General features: G+C 53.8%; 1 protein-coding gene across 4 annotated transcripts in view; it reads right to left on the bottom strand.

Annotated features, from left to right (window-relative positions):
• Window positions 1–21,086, bottom strand: part of ARNT2 (aryl hydrocarbon receptor nuclear translocator 2) — a 75,312-nt gene that overhangs the window by 2,521 nt on the left and 51,705 nt on the right. For 2 of the 4 annotated variants that reach the window (XM_081124658.1, XM_081124659.1), the window contains exons 9-18: window positions 18,041–18,117; window positions 16,567–16,701; window positions 14,508–14,582; window positions 11,833–11,984; window positions 8,742–8,814; window positions 8,021–8,144; window positions 6,640–6,739; window positions 5,184–5,322; window positions 4,580–4,730; window positions 1,484–1,620 (exon numbers count right to left, since the gene is read on the bottom strand). In XM_081124658.1, the coding sequence (XP_080980784.1) occupies window positions 1,484–1,620; window positions 4,580–4,730; window positions 5,184–5,322; window positions 6,640–6,739; window positions 8,021–8,144; window positions 8,742–8,814; window positions 11,833–11,984; window positions 14,508–14,582; window positions 16,567–16,701; window positions 18,041–18,117 (1,163 nt within the window). Of the gene's footprint in view, window positions 1–1,483; window positions 1,621–4,579; window positions 4,746–5,183; window positions 5,323–6,639; window positions 6,740–8,020; window positions 8,145–8,741; window positions 8,815–11,832; window positions 11,985–14,507; window positions 14,583–16,566; window positions 16,702–18,040; window positions 18,118–21,086 lie in introns of all 4 variants that reach the window. The other 2 variants (XM_081124656.1, XM_081124657.1) reach the window with 1 other exon arrangement.

Below are 21,086 nucleotides of genomic sequence, written 5' to 3'. Positions count from 1 at the left end.
CTGCACGTCCCACTCACCCTCACGGTCGCGTCTCTAATGGGGGAGGCCCGGGAATATCCCCACCCCCAGGGACACTCTGCAGGGCTCCTCGACGTCTGAGACCCTGGGAAGCTGCTCTCTCCTGGGAGCCGTCATTCCCACAGGTAAACACGACTGTAGGTTACAGCCTTTGTCTGTTTAAGGCTGAGCCAGGACACAGAGTAGACAAGGGCCTCACTGGAGGGAGAGCCCAGCCTGGCTCCCACCAAGTAAGCACAGTCCATGGTCAAAATGCAGGAGGAATACAATAAAGGGAGGGGCAGAGGAGGCCTTTGTGGGTCAAGGCCCTGTGTGTGGGGACGGTGGGGCCAAAGTCCAACAGGGTTAGACTTCCCTTTTAACAAGTCCTTCAAGTTCTCTAGGCCTCAGACTACCCATCGAGACAATGGGAGTGGCTACATTTTAACCCCTTATGGCAAATTATCCAAAGCAAGTTCTGTTGACTTCTCAGGCCATACTCTAGGAGAAAAGAATTCTATGGACAAATAAGTTTTGGAAACAAGGCATACTTTACGTTCCTCCTAAAAATCCTTAGTCCTCATTAGTATAAAGGCTCTGATAAGTCCTGCAGTCCAGAAACTGAGTCACTGTTTAACCAGTGTTTCACAAACTTACTGGACCAAGAATTCCTTTTAGCATCATGACCATGAAGAGCCAGGTCTGGGAATTCCGTCCTGCACGGCTACTGGGAGGCAGTAAGGATGGGCAAGGCTGAGCTTTACAGAGGGAGGAAAGGGGCGATCACTGCAGGCCAGGGGAGGCCAGACTCAGGCCCAGGCAAAGTGCTTCTCTGCATATTTAAAAGGATTCTGTCCTTTGGAGATCTGGCATAACATCTGGGTTCTAGACCTTTGTCTATGAAGATACTGCTTGACCTGGTGGAAAGAGCGTGGGATCAAGGTGGGGTTGATCAACAGCTGGACCTTGAGAAAGGGGATTAGGATCCTGGGCATCTCAACCCCTCCCACCATGTGCCTCCTGCCCCATCCCTGCTTTACAGGGCAGGCCTGGGGCTCTGGGCATGGCAGGGGCACCTGGCCTGCTAGGAGGTGCTTCTCCCTCAGGCAGACTTGGCTGGGGGCAGACAGTGGATTCAGGCCCCCATTTGGAGCCTTGTCCCTTTGGGAGCTTTTCTGGCTAACCATGGAGCCAAGAAGACCCCACGGGGGCGGGGTCCTGCTCTGCAGGCTGCTGGCCATGTCCACTGCAGGTGCACAGCACCTGCCTGACACCAGGGGCGGGCCAGGAACATCTTAAACAACGGAGGCTGCAAGGTGCCCAGGTTTCTTCAACCGGGAAGACCCGAGCCTTCCGCCCTCGACCCTCTCGTCAGGGCCACGACTGGGGCGAGAACTCAGGGCGGCCACAGCAGCAGTGCCCCGGGGGAAAGGAAGCAGAGAGAAGGCGCGGGTACCTACGAGAAGGCGGCGGTCGCTGGATTTACCTGGAACACTTCAGTCTGACCGGGCTGCTGGTGCGCGTGCTGCTCACCGCTCTGCTGGCCGTGGTGCTGGCTCTGCCACTGCGACCAGACTTCCGAGGGCCGCCCTTGGAACTGCCCGCTACCTTGTCCACTTTCAGCTGGAAGAGCCGAGGGACAGGACACCATCACCACCGTGGGGGAGCTTCCTAAGCCCCTCCCTTCCTGCTGGGGCCTGGATCGTGCCCCCCAGGTTCACATGCTGAAGCCGTAACCCCCAGGATGTCAGAATGTAACTGTATTTCGGGTTAGGAATTTTATTTTATTTTATTTTTTTATTATTTTATTTTTTTAAATATATCTTTATTGATTTTAGAGAGAGGAAGGGAGAGGGAGAGAGAGAGAGAAACATCAATGATGAGAGAGTCATGGATCGGCTGCCTCCTGCACGCCCCCGACTGGGGATGGAGCCCGCAACCCGGGCATGTGCCCTGACCAGGAATCGAACCCCGGTCTCCTGGATCCTAGGTCGACGCTCAACCGCTGAGCCACGCCCGGCCAGGCTGGGGTTAGGAATTTTAAAAAGGTGATTAAGGTAAAATGAGGTAACAAGGGTGGACTCTAAGCCAATAGGACGTCCTTAAAAGAAGAGATTAGGACACAGACAGACACAGAGGGACAACCATGTGAGGACACAGAGAGAGAACAGCCATCTACCTGCCAAGGAGAGAGGCCTCAGGAGGCCCCCACCCTGCCGACACCCTGATCTCGGACTTCCAGCCTCCAGGACTGTGGGGAAGTAGTGCTGGCTGTTTAGGTATCCAGTCTGTGCAGTCCCAGCAAACTAATGCAGTCCCCTCGAGCTCCATGTCCATCTCTGCCTCCCTTTCCCATCAAGCGTGTAAAGCCATCGAACACAGCAATTTCTTGCCTTTCAACCTTCCCTGCCATCACTCCACAGCCCAGCCTGCATGTCCAAGCCCAGCCCAGCAGGTATCTGGGGCTCTCATCCCAATTTCTCCTGGGCATCCGCACTGCTGACCACCGTCTCTTTGCAACTGCCCTGACTTCTAGGATGACATCTGAGATTGTGGCCCCACAACCTCCTCGGCTGCCCCCTGGTTCTTATGTGTGTCTTTGAACCTGCACATACGCTAAAAGCAGGGCTCAGAGCCAGGCCTTGCCTTTTATCAGCAGATAAGACATGGAGGCAACAAACACACACATTCTCTCATCTGTCTTCCTCTGTGGCAGCAGGGACAGGGGTGGGGAGCGGGTGGAGATCAGAGGAAACTCAGCCCTCTATTTTACTCTGGGGGGGTCCCTGAGTCTATTAATTACAGATACAAAATTGCAGAGTAAGAATTCTTAAATGCCTGGGAAGGAAAATGCTCTTTTTCCATGTGTGCAATTAACTGGGTGGCTTTAGAAATGGCATAAACTAGTCAAGGAAGGAGGAAAGGCCTTAGTATTTTTGAGCACTATGTGCGGGCACCATGCTAGCTTCTTTCTATATATTATTTCATTTTCTCTTCACTCCGACTCTAAGAGATGGGTCCATTGCCCACTTTTCAGATGAGGAAACTTGGGCTCAAATATCTCAAGAAATCTACACATAAATGTGTGTGTGTGAAATTGCCATTTCAATTTTTTTTTTTTTTAAGGAATAGTTCACTGATTTTGTAGAGAGAGAGGGAGGGAGAGAGAGAAACATTGATTGGCTGTCTCCTGCATGCCCCCTACCAGGGATCAAGCCCAGAACCTGGGCCTGGGAAGACTGGGCAACGGGACCTAACTGAAGTCTCCTGGAAGAAGTTATGCCCAATGACAGGTGAGTTCACTGGCTGCTCGATGGAAGAGTGCCAGGGGAAAGCCCTCCTTCCAGCCCCTGCGACTGAGCTACTTTCTTTCTGACCTGCATTCGTGACCTCTCTGACTAAATAGTGGGCCATCAGCACAACATAATCTCTCCTGGATGCAGAGCATTGTGGGTCCTCAGCCCGGACTGACCTGCACCGAACAGGGGACGCAAGTGGCCTACCCCACAAGCTGCACCCACAAGCCTCTTCCTGGAAAAAGCCCCAGTGGATGCTGGAGGGACAGCTGAGTCCTATGGAGGGACAGACAGGGGTCAGAAAATGCTGCAGCCCAGGACCTCGGGTTGAGGGGGCAGAATGCTGCTCTGGGGTTGGGGGGAGCTTGGGTGTTTGGGCTCAGCTCCCTACTCCCCAGGATATGCCCCCTGAGCCCCACTCTTGGATGTCACCTGGTGTTAGCCCTCGGAGAAGGTGGAACCAGCTCAGGCTTCTTGCCAGAGAACAGGTCCCTCAGCCTCTCCTATGTGGAATGGACCCTCGGCAGGGAGATGTGCTCAAGGGTCTCATGAAACAAGAGGAGTGAGCAATAGCCCTGGCCGGGGAGCTCAGCTGCTTAGAGCTTCGTCCTGATACACCAGGGTTGTGGGTTCAATCCCCGGTCAGGGCACATACAAGAATCAACCAATGATGCATAACTAAGTGGAACAGCAAATCGATGTTTCTGTCTCTGTCTCTCTCTCTCCTTCCCTCCCTCCCCCTTCCTTTCTCTCTGTAAAATTAATTTTTTTTTAAATGAGGAGTGAAACAGCAAGGGTTCCTGCTCCTGGGACACGAAGCAGAAGGTGGTTACTTAGCCCTTTATGGCCTGAGGTTTTGTTAACAGAGTTAGGAAAGATGAACTTACACGGGACAGGATCCCTCTTTTAATATTAAAAAGAGAGAGAGCTCTAGAATATTTACTATTTACACAACTATTCTCTAGTTTTTCAAAATAATACTATAGGATTTGTGACCTGGGGGTCCTGAAAGTCCTCGTGAAGGGCCACAAGGGTTAAAGTAGAATTTAGATGACATCAATGCAAGGCCGTGAACCTGGTAGCCTCAACCCACAAAGCCCAGGTCTAAGCAGCCAGTCTCTTAGGCAACCACTGGGCTCCTCAGAGCCAGAGAGAAGAGGTGTTTAGAAACCTTCAGATCCGGTGCCAGGATGCTGGGAGCGTGGGCTCAGCTCTCCAAACTCGGGATGTTCAGAAGACATTTTTGCGCACTCTCCCAGAAATTCTTGCCCCCATTCGCCACCTACCGAACCCCGGAGTCCTGTTGGCCAGACTGGAGTAGGCATTCCCACTGGGCGAGGAGGTGGCCGGGCTGGAGAGCGGGCTGTAGGAGGAGGGGTCAGCTGGGTAGGTGTGGCTCGTTCCAATCCCAAAGGGGGACGACTGCGTCTTGCTGGACTGAGAGGGCATTTGCTACAATCAGGACAAAGCGAAGAGATGGGACGCATCGATGGCAGGTCCCCGCCCTGTGCCCCAGGTTAGTCACTACCACCTGAAGATATGGTAGCCGTGGCAAGTACCTGTTCTGGGATGACAGGACCCCCATGGCTCTCTGGCCAGCTGGGCATAAGCCTGGGATCAGACCAACAAGTACGGGCCCAAGAACTGCAGGACTTGAGCCCTGGATCTTTGGGGCAGGTCAAAGTCACCCCCAGTACTACAGACACCCGGGTCCTCTGGCTTCTGGTTCCAGGGCCTCAACTCCTTGAATACTGCCTTGGCTCGTGGTCCTGGGCACCCGGCTGTGCTCAGAATGGTCAGCTCCAGCTCAGAGCCAGGACGTGAAGACACCACATGCAGGTGCTCTGCCCTCCTGGCAGCCGTTAGCAGTGCCCTCACCGAGGCCCGTACCTGTCCGGGAAAGGGTGGCCGACTCCCTGTCCATGCCACCTGACTCTGGTTTAGCTGCCGGGAGATTTGGGACATGTTCTGGCTCGTCGAAGAGGATGACTGTATATCGTTCACTCCGGGCACATGAACCACTGAAGAGCTGGAAGAAAATACATTTGCCCTGAGACCCCGCCCAGCACATACCCCGCCTGGAACACCTCCTTCTCTGCCTCCCCACCCCCCCCATGACATCCAGAAACTGAGAAGCCTCTTAGAATAAAAATCAGCCCGGTTCTAACTCGCTGCTTTGTGCTCTGGTTAATCTGTTCCTTTGGGACGCCTGCAGGGCTTAAGGATTCAGGAAATAGGCCGAGGGCTGTCAGTCTGTTCACTTTAAACAGAAAGACAAGCCTGTGAATAGAAGACGGACGGGCCTAAACCTAAGCACACCGCTGGTCACCTCTTTGCCTCCCTTCTGTGGACTTTCGATTTAATCCAATGAGTCTTTATTAGGCACCCAAAGTGTGTCACCAGTGCTCCCTGCACGTCCTCTGGCAGGCTCAGCCTCTAGCCGCTGTCTTGCCCCTGGGCACACGGCATCTGCACCCTGGGCACATCCTGCCTGAGATTTCCCAGCTATGCTCACTGTATTAACAAGCTCATCACAGATGGGATGGTGGGGGAAGGCTTCTGTGTTGGCTCAGGCCGTCCCTCCCACCTCCCTGACAGCCCTACAGGGCAGCGTGGGGGGCGCCTGTGAGCCAGGCAAGTGGGAGGGGGAGGGGGCCAGTCACGGAAGGTGCTGGAGGAGGTGGGTCTTCAGCCAGGTTTGAAGAAAGGCAGGTTACTGACCCCAGAGGAGAGCGGGCACAGTGTTATTCATTGTACTACAATATTTTTTTCTATCTATGGATTCATATTAAAATAGGGAGGACCCAAAACGTCACGACATCATAACCATCTCTTGGACTTTGCTCAGCCTTCTGGTGACCTCTCCAGGCCATGCTCCTGTTTCCTCAGCGGGTCCTGGAGCCAGACTTCCTCAGTGACCTAAAGAGGCCCTGGAGGCCAAGAACCAAGCCTGGGAAATCTGACACCCTGTCTGTGCCCAAGTGGCCCTTCAGGCTGAGACCCCAGGCATGACGGGCCAGTTGTCCTCTCTTCCTAGGATGAGGCTGTGACTTCTGGGAACCAGGGGACAGGGCACTTCCTGCTGCCTTGTCAGGTGTTGACAGCTCCGACCCATCCAGCTCCTGGCTGGAGGCCAACTCAGTCCCTTCTCCCTGGCGCCTTTCACACCCAAGAGAGTAACTGACACCACATATCCATGGCGACCCACGGAGGGTGCAGGGCAGAACCAGAGTCACCAGAGTCCTCAGCCCAGGGCCTGCAGTCAGGAACTGTGGACCGCACACAGAGCCCAGCTCTGAGATGGGAGGGGGCATCCTTGGCCCCTTGGCCCCTGCCTGGCACGTACCTGAAGGCCTTGCCCGAGTGTCCGGCGGGGAACGGGCTTCCTTGGGAGTAGATCTGCTGGCTTCCTGCTGCAGAGGCCGAGCTCATCATCTTCTTCTCCGCTGGGGAGAGCAGAGCAAGGGTCACATGATGCAAGGGTTCCCCACCCTGCAGACCACATAGGCGGTGGGTGCACCTAGGCAGGCACCAGCAGGGGGCACTCGGCCGAGCAGTCATCCTTGGGGCCTTCCTGCACCTGACAGCTTCAAGCTGTCCACCTCCTGGGCCAGGACACAGGCCATCACCCGGGCCAGGACACGGGCCATCACCCGGGCCAGGACACGGGCCATCACCTGGGCCAGGACACAGGCACTGGCCTGAGCCAGGACAAAAACTCCCGGGAAGGCAGGCCCTTTTGGGAATTGGGGAGATGAAAAGAATTAATGAAGTTCTTCCTCAGACACTATTCTGCCAAATCCTTCCCACCCCGAGGAGGGGGAGCCCCGTGCAGAGCAGTGATGAGGACCGTGGGCTCTGACGCTCAGCTCCTGGGCTTGAAGCCTGCTTGCCAGGGGTGTAGCTAAGGATGTATAAAAATGAATCTTTCACATCTTTATTACTTTGATTTCACTTCGCTCTGTTTGGGTTCCATCCCATTCGGGCTGTTATCAATCAGGAGTCCTTGAACATCAACTTACTTGATCGCTCTCGATAGCTCACTTCTCCTTCTGAATACTTTGCAATTTGCTAACAATTTCCTTGTCTTTTCTTGGAAGTGACTTGGAAGGCAGACTACTCTCCTTTTCTCTTACCCTTTAGTGGTTATGCTTAAACACCCTGGAGGTGATATTTCTCTGCAAACGTCAGAGATACATCAGTGTACACTGATGATGAAAAATTTTGGTTTAGTAGCATGAGTCCAAAATGTGCCTGGGTCTTGTTGAATTGATTGGATTGTGGCTTTTTTATTTATTGATTTGAGAGACACACTTTTAAAAACGATTCTATGCAGGTGGTGGGGTAGTGGATCATTTTTATTTCCCTTTTTAATGCATATTTTTGTTTCAAAATGTGGTCTTCTCTATGTTAGGGATTAAGTAGAGATTTTATTTTTATTTTTTTGCACAAGGGCATGCCTTCTGCTTAACGAAATGAAAGCTTGCTATGGGAGCTCGTTTATCCCAAAAGTTCCAGTTTTGATGATGAGATGTCAGAGGTCCCAGGTGACTGATAAGGACAAGGCCAGGCCAGGAGTAAACAGGACCCGCCCCCTGAACCCCACCCGGCAGCAGTTAGTGAGCACTTACTGTCCTTGGCCCTGTCCCCACAGGTGGCTATCTTTCAAGGGCCAGACAGTGACTGTTAACCCCACATGCACCACCTCGGCTCATCCAGACACTTACATGCTCCGATCCCTGCAAACATCTCAGCAAACCGGGGGTCCCTCTCCTGGGAAAAGATTGCATCTGCCTTTTCCACAGACTTCCCAGCCTCATGCACACCAGCAGGCAGGTTGGGGACAGGAACCTGTTTGCACATTAAGACGCAACAGCACCCCACGTGTGAGGCTCTGACCATATGCCTGCAGCAGCCCCCCCCCACTCCTTTCTCCCTCCCTCTGGAACCCTGGCCTGGCAGGCTGACCAGAGTGTGGGGTGGGGAGCTTTTCTACACACGAAAACCAGGAACAAACAGGGTGGGGTGTGAGCCAGAGATCACAGAAACAGAGTCACACAGATGACTCACAGAAATAAAATAATCAACATACTCTAAATATTGGGAAACGTGAACTTAGAGTTTAATTTTTCTCATTGATTTGAGAGAGAGGAAGGGAAAGGAGGAGAGAGAGAAACATTGATTTGTTGTTCCACTCATTTATGCATAACTGGTTGATTCTTGTATGTGCCCTGACCAGGGATCAAACCTGCAACCCTGTCATATCGGGACGATGCTCTAACCACTGTGGCTCAGCTGTGCATGAAGGAGTGACAGGTCCCTGGGGGACCCAAATCTCTGCACGGTGTGGGTGAATGGAGTGATTGTACCTGCTGGGCTGAGGGGCTCAAGCTAATGGCTGGATTTAGTCCCCAGTCCCCTGGGTTGGAGACAGTTCCAGAAACTCACCTGTGATAAATCGTATGAAGACAGCCCGTCTCTCTGGTGCACTTCCAACTCAGCCTGCTGCTGCTGGAGCTGCCTGTGGGACACGAAGTCAACAGTCACCATGACAGGGCCGAACCAGACCTGCTGTCCCCAAACACGGTGGGCAACCCCTGTGGGTCTCTGCGTTGTTTTCAATTTTTATTTATTTAATTTAATTTTTCATTGAAATGCTCCGAATCAAGACTACACACCCTGAATTGTAAGTTTAGGCTGCTGCTACATAGGAAATAAGTTCTGAGTTCCGACTTTGTTTTATGCAGGGCAGAAAGACACTTTAAAAAAGGGGAAAAGAGCTCAGGCAAAATGCAGAAAGGCAGTTGGGTTTAATGCTGAGCGAACATTTGCCTGTAAATTGCTAGTTTACATGAGCTCATCTGACCTCCCCATGGAGCTCCGCCGTGGTGACTTCCACCCACATTAAAACTAAGAGGTGCTTCTGCTGTGAGGCAGGTGTGGTAAAGGCTGGAGCCGTCGGGGCGGGAGTCTGCTCTCATCCAGCAGACGAAGCCCCTTCCGTCGGGGAGCAGAAAACAGGTCACGGGCTCCGCTGCAAACCCTGTGTCTGACACCAGCATCTCCATCCCACAGCCCTCGGTTCCGTGGCCGTGATGAGCGCATGTGAGCAAGTGCTGACCTGCGGCCACCCTGTTCTGGGAAGAGGCCAGAAGAGGTTTCTCTGGCATTTCATGGCAACCGAATAAAAATAAACCTTGGTGGGCTTGCAAATTCCACTGAGGGAGAAACACGCAGCTCGGGAGAAAGCTGACCGACAGGGGAACCTGGTTCCCACCGCAGCCAAGTGCTGCCCCCCATGAGCTGGGACAAGGGAGCTGAGAGTGACAAACCCGACGTGTCCAGCCCGGCACAGAGCACAGCCCTCAGGTGGGGCCAGTGTAAAAATGCTGTTCCCGTCAGGAACAGCCCACCGATTTATCCCTTTAAGGGTGCGGACCCCCCAATATGGGCACACTTCAAAGCCAGCATGGGACACGGGAGTCTGTTGTTTCCTGGGCTTCGTCCCACCTCCCTGCTCTGGTCACTCGGGAATGAAGAATCCTTCCACTCAGCAGCTTCCCACAAATGCCAACCACTAAACACTTCACTTCTTCGGACGTTTCCTTCAGTTGACTGAATGCGGGGTGGGGGTGGGGGTGGGGGTGGGGGTGGGGGCTTGAATTACCTCCCCACTTTCCATAAGGAGGCTGCCTACTGCTGGGGAAGGTCAGTCGCGGCTGAGAAAGGGCCGGAGCGCAGCACTCGCGCTGTGACTGCCCTCTGCTGTCCGCAGCGAACACCTCCCATCTTTCCAGCCAGGAGCCCTTTGGGAACAGGGCGCAGGCTGTCCCCAGGACACCCTGAGCCCTTCTCTCCTGTCGGGCATCAGGCACAGGTTCAGGAGCATGGACGGGAGGGAGGAAGCGAGGCGGGTGGGGTGCACAGGAGAAAACGGGCAGGATCATGAGAGGAGGCAGCTCTCACTAACACCCAAATTGCTGGCATCAAAGAGGGAAAGTTCTAGAATAGTGCCCATGGCTATGAATGGGAGACGACGTGCTTGCCCATTTCCACGGCTCTGGCAAGGGCAACTGCCGTGGCCAACCAGGGGCTGTGACAGGTGGCACGAGCCTGGGGACGCGCTGTGGCCTGGACAGGTGCTCAGCACATGGACCAGCCCTTCCCCCCTCTCACTGCGGCCTCCCTTCTGGGGCCCCCTCCCCACACCTGGCTCCACAGGTCAGCGAGCACCCGAAGCCCCGGAGGGAGCGGCCCTGCCCCTGCAAGGAGTCATGGCAAAGGAGGACAGGAGGGGACTGAGATGGACACTCTCATGAACAGGAGGAGGTCCACACCGGCTTCTCAGTTCACTGGACCCACCCAGAGTTAGAAGAAAGCTGGGCAGTGCACTTCGGGAGCTCAAGAGAGACCTGGGGCAGCCTGTAAGGGACTACTCAACCAAGACACTACCCAGCAGCTGTGGCGGGTGGCAAGTGCCACTGTGCCAGCACTGACCCGACAGACCCTCCTTCCCACGCACCATCCACCCGCAGTATGTGAAGGCAAGGCTCTGTCCCTCCATGGTCACAGGGGAGGTGGTGAGGCTGAGAAAGGGAAGGGGTCTTGCCCAGCAGGAAGCTGGGACTGACACCCAGGTCACCTGTAGTCTGAGAGACCCCATGTGGACCTGTCTGTCCAGTCTGTGCTCTGAGGCCAGGACCAGGGCCAAGGTCAAAACTCAGAGGGTGGAAAGGAGGTTGCTTTGTGGGGCCCAGAGGGAAGCTTGCCACCCAAGGGGTTGGGCTATGGCAGCCAGGAGGCAGAGCGACCACCTGCAGACTCCAGGCTCCAGTTACAGGGACACTGCCTGCAGATACGAGGGGCATGTGGCGGGTGAGAAAAGACCAGTCTCTGGGAACACGGAAGATGGCGGTGCCAATGACCAGTATGGGGGGTCAGGACAGTTCTCAGGCCCCCACAGGCTGCAGCCCCCAACACCCTGGGCTCAGGTCCAAATGCTCTGCACCCTTGAGCATCACTTTGACTTTGTTTGTGCTGCTCCTTGGGCCTGTATTTCCTCAAGAATAACTGCAGACAGGAGGCATGACCCGCCCGTGGCTACGAGTGGACCTATTTCATCTTCCCAGCAGCCCTACACGGGAGGCCTCACCCCATTCCACAGCCAGGACATAGGAGCCAAGGCTGAGCCTGGTCTGTGCGCACGGCTGGCCATGGGAAGCAGCAGGGACCCGGGGAGGAATGTGTCAGCCACTGGGCAGTGGAGAGACCACGTGTCCTCGAGGTGCCCACCCCCAGGCCCTAGACTCTCACTCCTCTGCCCGGGCTTAGTGGGACCAAGAACCCAGGCACAAGACTCAGGACATGGGAGGAGGAACGGGAACCAGGGCACCTGGGGCCAACTGTGCTGAGGGGTCTTCACCTGGCCCAGGGTCTATGGACCAGGTGATGAGGAGGGGGAAGGGAGGGAGCAGTGAGGGGACCACAGTCCCTGCTCAGTGCCTGCCGGGGGAGCGGCTGCGGGGAAGAAGGCACGTACTTGACGTTGGTGTTGGTGCAGATGAGGTACTCGATCTCGTCCGAGTAGGGGTTCTGGAAGGTGAAGCTGCTGGTGCGGATCAGCAGCCACTCCCGGTTCTTGGTGCGGAACCGATACATGACCGACAGCACCTGGCCTTTCAGCTTCACCACCTGCGAAAATATCCAGAGACAGAAGTCAGCAGGAGGAAGGATGGTGCCAGACAGAAGGCCCGAGGCCACCCCAGGTGGGTGGTCGCTGCGAAGGTCAGCAGGAGCTCAGGACCAGGCATCGCTGGGACACTGCACATGGGTCCTTCTGCCACCACTGGGAAGCCAAGACAATGTCTGTTTTATATCAGGGCTTTTTAGCTTTTACCAATCAGCTCAGGAAAACTGTAAGTCGGACACAGCCTGTCCTTGGGATATAGGGGGGGTCCTTGAGGGAGGTGGGGTCTGGACATGCAGTAGAGCAGGCGGGTAAGATGCCGTCACATGAGATGTGGTAAAAAGCTTTATTTGCGCAGAGTTACATTCCTCAGGTTGCAAAGTTTCCTGCCCCTTAAATCAGTCTTGAAAAAGTGCAGCTGGGGTTCCAGTAGAGCCAAAAGGAAGGCCAGTGTTCAGAGCTTCTGTTCCATATTGCAGCTGGGTCCAGTTCAGTGGTCAGGCTAATTAAAGTCCATCAGCCCATTGGGTGGGTCCCACATGGCTGTGGGCCATGTGGCCAAATGCAGGGGATGCACTCATGAGAGCCCCAAGAGAGCCAGAGGGCCAAAGGCCAAGAGCCGAGAGAGTAAAAACCAGAAGAGGAAACTTCCTTTCTTTAAAAGTTTAAATATTTAGGTTTTGCACCCTTGCAGTGACCATGCCTATTCTGGCCACTGACTTGCTCCCAGGTGTGACTGACTGACAGACAGGTAGGCACCTTCCCATGCCACTCAGACCTTACTGGGCATTCGTCCACATTGCCTTTGTCCAGTTCCTTCCCCCATTGATCAGCGGGGAATAGACCTAAGAGTGTTAAATTAGCAAATCTGTAAAAATGGCACGCCTATATTACTTAGTCTTCCTTTTACTCCTTTCCTGTTAATAAGGAGCAGGTTATTACAATGGTATCACAGGTATCACATCCAGGCCTCAAGAGCAGGCTGGAGCTAGTTCAGGGGTGACTTAAGATCTGAGACAGCAAAGGCGAGGCTGAAGCCTGGCCTCGCACGCTCTCCACGGTGATGGAAGGCATCTGAGCACAAAGGGATGGGAGGGACCCTCTTCCGTCTGACTTCTAGGTAAACCGTGACAGGGATCTGGAAGTTGGACTCAGGTTTCCGGGTCCCAGGCGGGCGTGTGGTCACCACCAAACTCACATTCCGCACGCACTTGATCTGGGCCATTCAGTGCTTTTGTTTACATCCAGAGTTCAAGGGCCGACCCAGTTCCCTCCGCGATTTTGTAAAAATAAGCCACTTCCCTTTATCAACATTGTTGCCCACCCTGCTGCCGGTGGCTGGAGCCCAGAGAACACAGGCTCGGGGCCCAGGCCAGCGCACTCTGGGATGTCCCACGGCTGCTGGGCCGCGGCCCGCTGATCCTGCGACACCGGCCAGGTCTCGGCTCTGGGAGTTGCTGCTTGGCCTTCGCCTCCCACCTGAGGGATGGGGTGGCCGCTCACAGCGCAGGAGTTACTGAAGCTGGATGCCAGGAGAGATCAGATGTCAAATTCCTTCCTTTCCTTTTCAAAACCAACCAGGTTCTGACGGCATCGGTTCTTTTCTTTCCTGGGGCCAAGGGGGACGCCGGGGCCCTCTGAGGAATCTGCTGTCTCTCTCATCACAGTTGACCTGGGCTCGGGAGGTACCAGGTGCTCCGAAGATCCAGGGCAGTTTATGCAGAAGGGTTTTCCATCGTGCTGACACATAGTAGGTGCTCAGTAAACAGCAGCTAATAATAACGATGATCACAATGCAGTCACAGGGGAAGGGCTTCCGCTGAGACTTTCACCGTCACCCTCAATTCTCTCCCCAAAGCGTCGCTAAGACAACAACGGCCTCCTCACGCTGCCTCCTCCTGCGATGCCCCCGCTTCTGCCAACCTCCGGCCTCAGCACCCCTCACTGCGCAATCAGAACAACCCCCAATAGGTCTTGTTCCTGTGACCTCCCACATTTATCCCTTCTGCACACCTGGGCGGCCAAAATTGTTTCTCGAAAACACTGCTCCACTTAAACTCAAGGGATCCTCACTGAAGTGACTCAGAGAGAATTTAAACTCTTTGGCATCTGAGGTCCATGAGAGCCCGGCCACACCAGTTCCACTTGACCACCACCGATACCCTCCCCACGAGCTGGCCATCAGCAAACACTTATCACTCTCCCAACACACCACGTTCTTTTGTGTGTGTGGTGCTGCCCTTCAGTCCAGATGTCCTATGATTTCTTCCACACTCATTCATCAGGAACCATCCCCACGCCCCCACCCCGCCCCCAGGAGCCTGGCCTGCCTCTATGTGACCCCCTCCATCCCCTGTTCTTCTCTATGACTTTGTAATTCCTTCCTCACGGGTCTGTTCTCCCCACAAGGCTTCAAGCTCCTTCACGGCAACGCCCTGACTGCCCGGCACATCGTGGGGCCGACACCCTGCTGGCCACGTCCACGGGGACCCAGCTCCTACACACCCCGTCAATGGCATCGGCGGTACCTGCTGAAAGCTCTCGCGAAGATGGCTCTGATCCTCGGAGTGGCAGAATTCCAAAATGTCCTTCCCTAGAAGATCCTACAGAAAGAAAGGCGCTTTAATAATCCCACACCCCACTTTCATAATTTACATATTGCTGTTAGACAACATTGTTCATTTCCACTCTCGTCTCTAGCTCACCCCATCCTAAGAGGGGGAAAAGTAGATGAAAACTTCCCCCTGGCGCCACCATGGAGCTGGCGGCTGGACCGAAGCCCAAGCCCCTTTGGCATCGTCAGCTCCAACGTCTAACTCTGGTAAGGCCCAGGTCTGCAGCGTCAGAATGAGATTTTATTTTTCTTTGCCTTGGAGACGCAAATGGCAATGAAGATATGTCAATAAACACAGGAACGAGGCAATAGCAAGAGAGCAGATGTGTGGCCCAGGAAAACCAAAATTGTTTAAACGTGGAAACTGTAGCCCTCCTGCGGCTGGAGAGACGCTGCAGTCATAAAATAACTGTGCTGGTTAAATGCCTGTTTACTATCTCCCTTCACTGGCCGTCTGTGTTTTATTCAAAGGACCTCGCATTAACCCAAAACAAAAGTGTCTTTCGAAAGGACACCAACCACAATAAGATAAACCACCAAAAGGAAACTTCTAATGTTTCTGGAAAGTGGTCCAGTTGGAAGTGTCTGAAACAGGCCAAGGACCTAAACTAACTCCTTGATCTGGACCCAATCGGCAAGTGACCCGGGGGTGGGCGGGTGGGGCTGACAGTGACTGTGGGCAGGAAGTCTCATCTCTGTGCCAAGAACCATCTAGATGCTTGTGGGAGGTGCCAGTGGGTAGACAGATCGGGCTGGACAAGCACCACCATCAAAGGTCATGGCAAATTTTTAAACAGAGTTGTCTCTGTCATTCCATCCAAGACCCTCATGAATCTAGAGATCTTAGAACTACACGAATGGTTCCACTATTTCAGCTTGGACGGTTTCTAGTTCTAAAATATACATGTAATTAAAAGACCCCGATGGATGTGTCCTACACTTTGCTCCTCAGAACAAAGACCTTTTTCTTTCTCTTTTGTTTAAATGCTTTTTATTGGGAATTTTAAATTGAGACAGAAAAGCACGTATCTCATAAAAGTGAGACTATCTTACAAAACCATAATATGCTATGTTATACCTAGAGTTTCAATAAAATCACCCAATGGTCCACGCACATGAACGTCTCCTCAGTTGCCTCCCACATGTGGGTGACACCCACTTGTCTCCATGCTGAGGACCAATGAGGGCTCTCCCATCGCATATTGTTACTTTACATCTCTGCTTTATCTTAATCTGGAACAATCTCTCCTGTCTTGTGTGTTTCTCATGACACCGACTTTTTTTCTTCTTTTTTTTGAAAGGTCTAGAACAAAGACCTGAGAACATGCCCCCTATAAAATCGGGTTCCAGCCTGGCCGGCGTGGCCGATCCAGGAGATCACAGTTCAATTCCCAGTCAGGGCACATGCCCAGGTTGCGGGCTTGATCCCCAGTCGGGGGCGTGCAGGAGGCAGCCCATCAATGACTCTCTCATCACTGATGCTTCTGTCTCTGTCTCTCCCTCTCTCTTCCTCTCTCTGAAATCAATGAAGATATATTAAAAAAAAAAAAAAAAAAAAAAAAAAAAGCAGGTTCTAAATGCCTGTGAGAAACAGGGGCTTAGGCAGAACAAAGTGGAACCTTGACCTCAAGACCTTTCAGTCTTTCACGTTCATATGCTTCCAAGAAGGAAATTTCCTGTGCGGTGTTGATCGCAATGAACCCCTGCGCACGGAGCACCATCACTCTGCTTTGTGGGAATCGGGTAGATAAGAGAGTGGCCAGGGCAAAGAGTGGGGGGTCAGCTTTAAGGGGAGCAGCTGCCTCCGACATCCGGCCCTGCTTTGGAAGAACGATGCTCCATCCAGGCAGGGACACGGGCTTCTGTGCCGTGTGCTCTACACCGTGACCGTGTCGTATGTCCAACAAAGGAAATGAGGACTTTTTGAGGAAGTTCGATCTTTTACCAATGGCTGTGAGCTCAGAAGGACCTACCTGGGGTTGGTAGCCGATCACACTGATGCATCTCGGATCCACAAAGGTGATGATCCCGTCCGCGTTGTGCCGGGACAGGAATTCCGTGGGTACCGACATCCCACTCATGTCCATGCACACGGGAGAGCTGGTCACCTGGAGAGGGAAACCCATGCAGAGCAGGTTGTGACAGACAGAGAATGGGTGTAGTCCACATGGACTGAGGTTCACAGATCCTTCCACGGTGTTAGCACCATGAGTCTAAAATGAGCTGATAGCCCGGATCACCCCTTAGATGAACAGTGACAGAGGCCACAATGTCCCTTCCATCTCTGAGCCTCAGTTTCCTGATCATTCCGTGGGAACAAGGGAGCCTGTACTCTCACGGGGTGGTTGTGAGGCTCCAAAGAGCCTGCAGGTTAAACACCAGCACATGGCCTGTGCTGAGAAACGTCAACACCCTCCCCTCTTCCCACCTGCCCTTTACCAAGGGTGGCAAAGGAGTCCAAGCAACTGGTCAAAATATTTAGAAAGTCAACATCTGCGGACGGAATTTATCCAAGTAGCCTTTCTTCACCCATCTGCAAGGAATAACCCATGTTTATCATACGTGATCAACATGGCTTATTCATCTGTCTGAAAATGGTGAGACCTGGGGAACTGGGACGTGAACAGCAAGGGTCCTGTGCACCGCGCCCCCCTCCCATAAGGGGAGGCGCTCAGTGTCACGGGGACAGCGAGAGCTGCGCTGACGGAGCCGTGACTGTGAGCCAGACACTGAGTCAGGGCCCTTCAGACATATTATTCAGCATATTTAGTGTTTCTACAAGATTAAAAAGACACACTCGCTGCCCTTTAGGAGCTGTGGGAAGGGGCAGGCACTTGGAACTGACTCTCAGTAAACAACCACAGAGAATGAACCCTATGCCAGGAGTGCAGGGGGAGAGAATGTGAATTTTGACTGAAACAGAGGAGTCATTTTAGCTGGATTTCAAAGGAGTAAACAGGAAGTAAAAAGGATTTTGAAAGAAGAAAGGGAACAGGAGAGGCGGGGTAGAAGAGCTTGTGCACGGGGGCAGAGGTGGGGATGTGCACCCTGGGCTGTGAGAGGGGGCGGTGTGGCCTGGGAACAGGGCAGGGCGGGGGCGGGGATGGGAGTGGTGAGGTGGTACGAGGAGCTCGTTTTGTCCTGCAGACCACGAGGAAACATCCAAGGTGACTCAACAGGTATGATGTCAGCAGGGTTCAACTTTGCAGTAAGTGGCACAAGAATGGGGGACAGACTGATTGGGGCTGCGGCGAGGCGAGAAGTCTGCAGCTCCCAGCTCCCAGCTCCCAGCCCCATCTCTGCTCCCAGATCCAGCCTCACCTTATCCCAGAGTGAGACACGGAGCCCGCACTGAGCGCACAGGGCAGAAGAGGTGCCCAAACCTGCAGGCTGCTCGTGGTCATGCTGAGACCTCGCTGAGATTGAAAAGGCCACGAGGTTTCTCACCTGCAGTCTCCCGATTGCCACCAGGCAGTATTTACTGCCTTGTCCCACATCGGCGTCCTCTTCGGGTATAGTCATTCCTGAAATGAGAAATGCCAGTGTCACGCACAGCATGCCCATGACGAGTGGAAAAGGGGTGAAGGTGACCGTGATCTTACTCAGGTGATCGGAAAAACAGATCCACCGTTGACCCCTTGGGTCTGGGATGTGGGCCAAGGAACCAGCCCCCCTCCTACCCCTCTCTCTGCCGGATGTCTTTTGATAATTTCATGGTGCATTAGTCACCTGCATGTGTGGGCGAGGCAGAGGAATTTAAGGAAGACGAAATGTAAATGATTCGGTCATGCATTTGTAAAATGTGGCCAAAAGATTTCATTGTAAAAGAAATTTCAGTAAGAACTGTGGGTGGGCATTGCAGGTTATGTACATATTGCACTCACCTGTCAACAAAGAGACAAATAAAGACCATAACAATCACTGTGCTGTTACCAACTGGTTCTTGGAGACAGGACTGGGGTAGGAAGGGACCCTTGCCTTTTTTAGTTCATCACAATATACTTCAAAATTTTTTAAAATGGGTTTATGGGCCCTGGCTGGGTGGCTCCGTTGGTTAGAGCATCATCCCGATATGGCAAGGTTGCGGGTTCGATCTCCAGTCAGGGCACATAAAAGCAGCAGCCAAGGAATGCCCAACTAAGTGGAACAACAGATCGATGTGCCCCTCCCCCCGCGTCTCAAATCAATCAATAAATTTTAAAAACATGAATAATGGGTTCATGGGTTAATCTTATTTCATTTTTCAAGATTGTATAGATCTTCTACATTTCTGAGGATGGATTTTGTGTAACAATGATGATGATGATAAAAAGGGGTGCACGATGCTGTGGCACTTATAAAAGGTGGGCTCCCCGCACCTGGGGAATTGTCTCAGGATGCCAGGGACACGCTGGCATTGCTGGACAACTCAGGCTTCAGAACTCTGCCCCGAGCTGCAAACGGAGAGAAAATGCACCCGATGGCAAGAGAGGCTGGATCCTAAAACGTCTGGCAGGGATGCAATAAGCCTTTCCAAATAAACAGCCACTAAATCACGAAAATTAACATGCGCCTCCTCTTTCCTGAAGTTGTAAATGAGCATTTTCTGTGTAAACTTGGACTTGGAAGATAGCGCTTCGTTTCCAGTAAATCGTCATCGGTACACAGAGTCGGCGAAGGGGCTGTAACAGGAGAGCCGCACCGAGGAGCAGACGGATGTCGGGAAGGACCGAGGGAGTGGGACAGCCCCCCCTCACCCTGGTGATGAGAGGAGGGGGCCACTGCCGGGCTGAGGCCGAGTCACCTTCCCTGACAGGGGCGGGTGCCTCTCCATGGAAAGCCGCGGGCGGTTCTCCAAGGGAAACAACAGAACACAGATCCTCTAACCCTCTCTGTGCCTTAGCTATTGCATTGCTATTTTCAGCTTTCAGGGACAAAAAGTCCAGAGGTACAATGACATGCCCCATTGGCTGGTTTCACACACCCCCCCCCCCCGTTTCCAGCTTCTAGAAGCCAAATCCTCACGTGTGCACAGCGGGCACCCAGAAGGTAGGGCTGTGTCTGCAGATCCACCTATCACCTACCCCTGCTTTGGGGCTTTGGGGCGACACCACTACTTCCAACTTCCCATCACAGTACTTTTGCCTGGGACACCTGGGGACTTAGGAGCACCTGGGGGCACCTGGGGCGCCTGCGGGCTGGCTGGCACCTATAGCTCCTCCAGGACTTCCCGTGTCACTCGTCACTCACCATAGCCTGGCCCTGGGTGGCCCTGGGCTCTCACCAGCATCGCACCTGGCTCCTCTCCGCTCTGCTCTTCAGGGTGCGCCTCCACCTGCCCTCGCCACCTCAGGCTGACCAGTTCCCAGCTGAGCTCCTTCTACTCAGCCCTTGGGAACTGCACTGTTTGCAGACGAAGACCCATGCCCTTGGCCATCGGCTACCTCTTGTGGGCTCTGTGTTCCGGCTGCTCCTGTCTCGAAGGCCCCTGGTCACCGACCCCTGGTCCCCTCCCCAGTGCTGCCTCTGTCTGCACAGCCTGCTGCTCCTGGCGCTCACGGTGTCACCTCCCCACGCCCACGCCCACCACTCTTTCCCCTCCTCGGACCAGCATTCTACATTGTCACTGCTTTCATCTCGCCAAAGCACGGCCTTGGCCACATTTGAGCCCCTTTTCAAAAACCCTCAAAGGCTCCCCCCGGTCACCAACTTCAGGGCCGTTCATTCTGTCTGAGACTAGTGAATTCTTGCTGCGAAGCGCATCTCAGAACCCATTTTGGTGAGCAGCTCATCCAGTGAGGAAGGGATACAGGACACAAAGAATGCGTGTGGATACAAGAATAAAATAACTTTCTGTTCCAGGTCCCTGAGCACTCCCGCCCATCTCTCCCTACAGCACACTGACAGCCACGGGGCCCTTTTAAAACATGGCTTGTGGCCTAACCACACGGAGCCACGGAGAGGATTTTCCTGACCACGCCAGCTGAGCGCTGTGGGCACCTCACAGAGGACTTTTCTTTCTATTGGAAACAGCGGTGACAAGATTTCTCCGGTTCCAGGAAAGAGTGCTTTCCAGGGGAAGCATTATCATGTCTGAAACCAGCACTGAGAGAGGACAGTCTGTGGGGACAGGGTGGCTGGACAGTGACAAAGGGGCTCGGCTGTGAAATGACCAGAGGAGGCCCGACTGAGAAATCCCGACGCCACCACCGACCGACCGCAAAGCCTCAGCCTCCGTGAGCTTCGGGAGACGGGAATCAGGACAGTGTTGAGCTGTGACATGGGAACAGCGGTCGCCCCACCCCGTAAGGCTGCACGAGACAAGAAAGTATCTGCTAGGCCTCCAGCACGGGCCTGGCACGTGCGGCTGTGTTCACCGTGATGCTAAAAGTGCGTCCAGGGCCCTGGTCGAGACAGGTGGCGTCACCGCACTGCCGAGTTGGCCTCCTGTGGCCGCAGAGCTCCACCTGGCCACAGGCTGCTGTGTGGGGTCTGGGCTGTGGTCCAGGGCAGG

This window comes from Miniopterus schreibersii, assembly GCF_964146895.1.
Source record: "Miniopterus schreibersii genome assembly, chromosome: 22".
NCBI classification, from domain to species: domain Eukaryota; kingdom Metazoa; phylum Chordata; class Mammalia; order Chiroptera; family Miniopteridae; genus Miniopterus; species Miniopterus schreibersii.
Note: the sequence above shows the minus strand (reverse complement) of the source record. Positions and strands in the feature narration are given on the sequence as shown.